Source organism: Filicampus tigris, chromosome 14, assembly GCF_054856515.1.
Source record: "Filicampus tigris isolate MCC_2025a chromosome 14, RoL_Ftig_1.0, whole genome shotgun sequence".
In the NCBI taxonomy this organism is placed as follows: Eukaryota; Metazoa; Chordata; class Actinopteri; order Syngnathiformes; family Syngnathidae; genus Filicampus; species Filicampus tigris.
Window position 1 is genome coordinate 7,830,325 of NC_141230.1, and position 7,387 is coordinate 7,837,711.

General features: G+C 39.4%; 1 protein-coding gene across 1 annotated transcript in view; it reads right to left on the reverse strand.

The window, feature by feature from the left end:
• The window catches only part of LOC147136186 (contactin-associated protein-like 5), a 123,358-nt gene extending 116,894 nt beyond the window's left edge, over nucleotides 1-6,464 (reverse strand). The window contains exon 1 of the mRNA XM_086051859.1: nucleotides 6,124-6,464. Coding sequence (XP_085907985.1) covers nucleotides 6,124-6,199 — 76 coding nt within the window. The 5' untranslated portion in view covers nucleotides 6,200-6,464. The remainder of the gene's footprint in view (nucleotides 1-6,123) is intronic.
• Nucleotides 6,465-7,387: the final 923 nt, after the last annotated feature.

The following is a 7,387-nucleotide window of genomic DNA, read 5'->3' on the forward strand; positions in this document are numbered from 1 at the left end:
TACATTTCTGCGATGTCTTTTTGTCAAAACAGCACAGGGTTCAAGAATGACAGAACACTTTTTTGCCTTGCAGAAATGAGTCTCTTTTTGAGGGGGCTGTCTCATGCAAACGAACCCCTGCTCACTCACACAATCCCGACATACCGGGGCCAATGTTAAGTATGGTTAAAATTACTATGGTGAAAAGCTCTGAGCACGGAGTCTAAAAAAGCAAGTCTGAATTGTCAAGCACACGCCAACCCCAATAAAGACGGCACAAGTGGAATCAGCAATTTAGTAATAACCCACGAGTTACACTTAACGATTCATGAGCCGATCCATGTTTAGCGGGGAACAAAGGCAACACACCTCGGTTCAAATGTCAGGGTTTTGTCATATAAAAAGGAGACTAAGGTAAATCCTTTCAAAACATTTCCCACCATTGTGACCTTAAACCTAACAAACCAAGTCTTTTAGTGAGAGGAAGTAAAAACGAACAACTATGATAATTTGGTGGCACAAGTGTGCCTCTTATAACTGGTGATGTTGCTGTGGCAGTCACATTCAAAAGCATGTTAACTCATTCTATCCTAAAGACATATTTATGTCATTTCACAATAGGTCTGAAAAAAGTCTGGTACTGAATGACTTAAATGGAAGTCAAAACACATCCGCCACATTTAAAGTGCCTCTAAAACACAACTGCCCCATTTAAAATCCAGCTGTTCTAGTAGGCTTTTCCTGGCAATTTTGCAGTCACATCTTATAGCACGTGCCATGATCTGCAGAGAGCTTCCACAGCATCACAGGGGTTATTTTTTTTTAATGTATCAGTCAGAAGGTTACAAGAGAATTCCCAAGGCGTTAAATATACCATGGAATACAGTAAAGACAACAGACGGACAAGTGTGACATAACCAAGAACTGGATGTCTCTCCAAAATTGATGAAAAGATGAGATTAAAACTGGTCATGGGCTGCCAAGAGGCCAACAACAACATTGAAGGAGCTGCAACAATTTCCGGCAAGTACTGGCAACAATCTCACGTATTCTTTATATTTTTGGGCTAAGGGAAAGGCACCTCTTAAAAAATAAAAATATCCCTATTTTGCAAAAACACACTTTGAAACCAAGAAACCAACTTTGAACTTTTTAGCTGTAATTCCAAATGGTATGTTTGGTGCAAAAGCAACCCGGCTAATCACCAAAACAGCGCCGGTGAGCAGTGACGGATTGTGTGGTCAGAATCATGCTTTGGGAATGTTTTTCTTCACCTGGAAGTGGGACCTTATGATCTTCTCTAACCACAAAGTACATGACTTTGTTGTCGTTCATGACATTCACACTGTCAGAGTACCAGATAAATATTGTTCTGTATCTTGGACTGGGTTAGATGTCACACTACAAGTATGTCACCCACCAGACCCCGCCCAATCGTCGCATGTATTTTTTGTGGAAAACGCATAGTGGTGGTTTATCACGGCTTTTGGGAGATTTTTGTGGTGTTGGATTTTTTTTTTCCCCCACTGCATTTCCGTGGGAGTCAGTTTAATCACGAATTTCAGCTACTCATGTGCTGGTCCCTATTCCCTGCGAATAGAGTGGCTCCACTGTATTCACAAAATTAGTTTGTACGATTACGGACCTCCCATTGTAAAATTCACTCCCCATCTGCACTATATGAAGAAAAATGGTATACTGGATAAATGCATCGTGTCTTGGACCGTAAATGTCATAAGATTGTAATGTAAAATGGCAACATAGCTAAGTAAATTTGTAACTGTCATGTAGCTTTGTAACATATCTTTGCAGTGTAGCTTCTTGATGGAACTTTGTAACACAAAGTTATAATGTACGGTTGTAATCTTTTTATGTAACGTGTAATGTAATAACATAACTTTGCTACATAACTTTGCAATTTAATTGCATCACATATATCTGTTGTTTTTTCAAAAAGTATCTTCCTGCCCCTTTGTAAGTGTCTGAATTGTGAAAAAAAAGTCTCCAAAAAAAAAAGAAATCATACGTAATTATTATGCCACAGCGCCATTACTCTTTTAATCTCGCACATCCCCTGGAGGGCACTCGTGCGCCGCAGTTCGAGAATCTCTGCCCCGGGTAGCATGCAAGAAGCTGCCAATGACAAGATTACAATTTCAAATTAGATTACATCGTGGGCGTTGTGTTGGTATTTTTCACAAATGCAGGGCTTGTTAGGAATGGTGTGAAGCGTGATTCTCCTCAAAAAAAGTGACCTCAGGAAAATTGGCAATCCATCCATCATATCTTTGCAGAATTTCTATGGAAATATCCTCTATTAATGCAACATGTGTCTATGCCATGTGTTGTCTGGAGGGCCATTGTTCCCTCCAACAGTATGCTTCCAGGTATGGAAACTAATGACACCAGGGAATTGTGGGAAACAAGGGATTGTTTTCAGGAAACAAACAAGTGCAAACCATCAGATTGTTCCAGACTTGTCTGGTGGAGGCAGACTGGGTCGAACTAGTGAGTTACGTAGCCTCCCTGTAATATAAACATGGATGCGCACATTACATTGTGGCGTGACCACGATGTTATATGTGACTAAAAAAAAGGCATCTTCACATAACTTAAGATCATATTTTGCACTTCAAAGATTCCTGCACAGAAACCGATGATTATTACGTTTTACGTAATAATAATAATAGGTGTTCAAGCCGTCAAGTCGGCATCATCTTTTATACTGGACTACAGTGGGAAGTGTTGTTAGTCTCCACTGTAATACAGACTGTTTACGTAACTTGAGACATTCTGTTGTTTTGTTTAGCAACTGAGTTCAAACATGCTCATCACTTAATACGCTTTTTCCTAATTCGGTAGCGGATGTGCTGGAGCCTCTTGATTAAAGAAGGGGCTCTCCCTGTGAGTTGTTGGCCTGTCCCGCCCAAATACAGCCCTGGGGTTGCATGACTCAGTGTTATCGTGGTTGTCTACCAACCGGATGGTGAGCAAGATACTGAACCTTCAGTTGCTCCTGATGCTGCATCATCAGTAGGTAAAAAGCACTTTGCGTATCTAGATGGTAGAAAAGCGCAATGCAAGTGAAAGGCCATTCACCATTTAGCTCAAATAGGCTCTAGCTCACCCGTGACACTGAGAAGGATCACCGGTATAGAAAGTGGATGGATAGCTTTGTATGCCCGTGCTGTGTTTATATGGTTGTGCTTATTTCTAATGTCAGAAATTGACAGATGTGGGCATTTTACTAATTTTGCTGGACCGTCATTTGTCATCCATCAGTGGCCAGGGTACCCGTCTATCATTCGTCAGTCCGTCATTTAAATCCGTTGGTCCATCAGTCCCCCCGCCACAAAAAAAAAAAAACGGCAGAAAAACGGGCGATGGACTGCCAGACCGTTACTGACGGACGTGGTTAGTGACGATTATACTGAAGGATGAAAACCGTCATTTGGCCGTCATTTTTACAAGGTGTCCCATCATTCTTCAATTACCATCAATACGGGCGTGCGGCAATGACGGTTCGGTCCGTCAGTCTGACGGAATGCCCTCCTCTGGAAATTGGTCACCCGAAACTTGCCTTTTTGTTTCAACAACAGTGGCCCTACTGGCAGTAATATGTATGATATGTACATTTCAGGCAACTTGTCATTTTCTCCCAAAAGATAAAGTACAGAACATGTAAAGCCCAGAACTTACCAGGTCATACTTAATTACTCAGCTAAGATTTTATGGGAAAATAAGCCAGTGAAGACACACAAAACTGCCACATGTATGACGGCAGTAAAGCAAGCATCACGGGGTTAACGCTGATGGTGTATGACACTTCTTTGGCTTTTTTCGTGGTTTACGGAAGAATAATATAGAGACAAAAAGTTCCACTACCAGGTGACACTACAAGGTGAAGCCAGAAGATGATGCTACAAGGTGATGCTACAATTGGACGCTACAATGCGGCGTTATAGTATGAATGAATGAATTCTATATTTTGAACATGTATGAGAATGACATAATAAAAGAACAACTAAACAGACAAAATTAAAGTAAAATAAAACATTATAAGTTGAACTATACATATTTGAAAAGGAGTAGGAAGAAGTCAAACTTATTTACTTAAAACTCTTAGCCCTGACTTATAACTCTTTACTTCACTTTATATGAACATTAGCAGATAGATAGACATCCTGAGAGAAAAATGGTTTATATATCAATATAGTACTATAACAATAGGTGAGAAATATCGATATACTTCATACACATCCTCATTCATATAAACACCAATACTTGTCATAGTAAGTTGTCATTGTAACACTAAAACAATTATGATTGCATCATAAAAAACAAACACCCGTAACTATATAATAATATACAAATACATGTCTTTATTTATTGTCCCATATAATAATTATCTATGTTTATATTGCAACTATTTCCTCCTCATATTTTTAAAAGACCATGTGTTTGTATTTGTTTTTAAAAATAGTTGATGTTTGGATATTGTTTGAGCTCCACATTCTATTCCACAGTCTTACTCCGTTATTTGTTATGCACATTTTCTTATTGTGATCCTGCATTTTTGGATCAAAATTTGCAAGATTTCAAAATGTGGCGTTAAAACATGGCATTGCACTGTGGCTTTATGGTGTTACATACTTGCATTATGAAGCAGTGCTTCTCATGCTACGATGTCACACCATGAGTAAATTTACGAGGTGACACAAAATATATTACTATATTACACAACAAAGTGACACCACTGACTCACATTACAATCAGTTAAGACTTCAGCGTATCATTCTCACCCGAAGCATTTACGTCAAATATCAAAGTACTCGACTCTTCTGTTATTACCTCTAACAGTGGTTAACTTATTTTTTGTGTGACGATTGAGAATGTACAAAGATGCCTGAGTCATTATGCATTCATCATCTTGCTTTATTCTTATACTTATTATTATTATTATTGTTATTATTATATATATACATATACATATGTATATACTGTATGTGTGTATGTATATGTATATGTATATATGTATGTATATATATGTATATATATGTATGTGTATGTGTATATATATATATATATATATATATATATATATATATATATATATATATATATATATATATATATATATATATATATGATATATGTGTGCCTGTATATAAAAAAGGCCAGATTTTTAAACCAATACTGTATAATAATTTAAAACATTTTGAAGTGTTTTGCAGAAAGTCTGACAGCTGCACACACACACAATGAACATAACCTTTTTGACAGAAGTAATAAAGGTTTTATTGGTTTTTGCAGCCATTGTATGGAGGAGCGGATTCATTTTTATAGTGTGTTTTAGGGCCTGTACTTACTGTGCTATGTATTTATTGATCCAATTTCTCACACCAAGGTAATGCTTGATTTAAAAAAAAAAAAGCTAATTTGGCACCATTTTCTATGATCCACCTGAGCACCGTTTGTATTAATGGCAAGGAAGTGTTCACCTGGCTCTGTGGGATTCATTATCTTCACCTGGGTCTATGTGTAAATGGCTGAAATGAGTAAAAGTGGCTACCAAATGAAATTCAGCTTGGTTTTGGGGAAGGAAAAAAAAGGACATAGTCATGCAGGCGGGATAAATAAAAGCGGGAAACAATGGGGCATTGCCGCGGGAGCATCATTAGGCCGACCAATAACAGTAACCTTCTGCAGCGTTTGTGGCCACTCAGCAGTTCCTCAACATGAGCCTGCACACATTGACTCTCACAAGCAGCCTTAATGACACTCCCCACCCCCCACACACACACATAGAAACTCCCCCAGGCCACCTTAACCCATGTATTGCACAGCACATGCATACATTGCACTGTCCGTATTTTAACTTCCACCTGTTTCCTCATCATCAGCATCATCATCACCAGATCTCCCAGCAAGATTAAAATAACTTATTCATGTGCTCCGATTGAGGCTTTCTAAAGTTGATCTCCTGCTGCTGCAGCATCGGTCTGCGTGCAGGATGATGCTCTCGCCACAATGACATTATATCCCACATCAAAGACACCCTTTTTTTTTGGACGCGGCAATGAGCCTCAACTCACAGGTGAACTCTTGCCTCCCTCCCGTCTAAAAAGGCATTCAATTACTCACAGTTGTTGGCAGCAGACGCTCCGCGGAAGGCGCAAAAAGTCACGCAGAAGACAAGCATGTGCGCCAGCCCGGTCATCTTTCCTTGTTCTTCTGTTGTCTTCGCTCCCCTTTTTTGAAATGTTATTTTATCCTCTGCAAGTTGGCGAGCGATTGGTGAGGACTCGCAGAGAGGCTCCTCATCTTCCTCTGTCCACGGAGAGAAGGAGTGTGACGTTGGAGAGCAAACCGCTCCCACGACGGCGACAGGCTGCACCCTCCTCCTCCTCCTCTTCCTCCACAACAACGACGGCGATGTGAGGCAGCCAACATCCGCTCTCACTCACTCACTCACTCACTCACTCGCTCACTCACTCACTCACTCACTCACTCAGTCAGCAGCATCCCTGCATCCCTCTCCCGCCTCCATCCTCCTCCCACTATTAAAAATACCCACCCACCAAGAGGAGCGGGCAATGCCTGCCTGCAGCACATACTTTTTTTGTAGACTCTGAATTTGATAAACTGTAGATGCGGACTGTAGATAATACCACCACAAATATAGCATGATACCACCACAAATATCAGATCAATCATACACTGTATACTGTACAATTATACAATCACATTTAGCATATATATATATTATGCACTCAATGCACTCACAATTACTGCATCATAACACATGATTATGTGATACGATTGATTGCTCGATAGATACTATGCATTTCATACAGAGTGATAGGGTAGCTCAAAATGTGATGCTGGTCTATCAGTACTGTATCAAAGGCTAAATAACAGATACGGATGATCATGGATTCATAGCTTAGAGATAATACGTGCAAGCATGACATGGGACAACTGTATTATTAGAACAATATTGAATTTGTTTGCTTTTGATGCTGATGCAATACAGCTCATAATTGACAGACTGACATATAGATTCAAGAGCGAGTGGACAAACAGACAGATAGAAAAGGAAAAACTATGGGAAAAATCCTGAACCTAAGTGGTTCTGAGACTCTTTGTGAACTGAAGCAATGTTAACCTTGTTTTTAGAGAAATAAATGAAGCCTTTATTGCTTTTGTTCTCATGAGCTTGCCACATTAATTCACGGAGCAAAACGGCTGCTCCACCAACAGTTAAAACCAAACTTTTTAAATTAGGTTTCAAGTTTTTATTTGTCACATGCTTAATTTTGCTGGATAACCAGTAGTGAAATGCTATTCGTGAAAATATAGACTAAGCCCGATTCCCAATAGGAAATTCATGCAAATAATTGGAGCT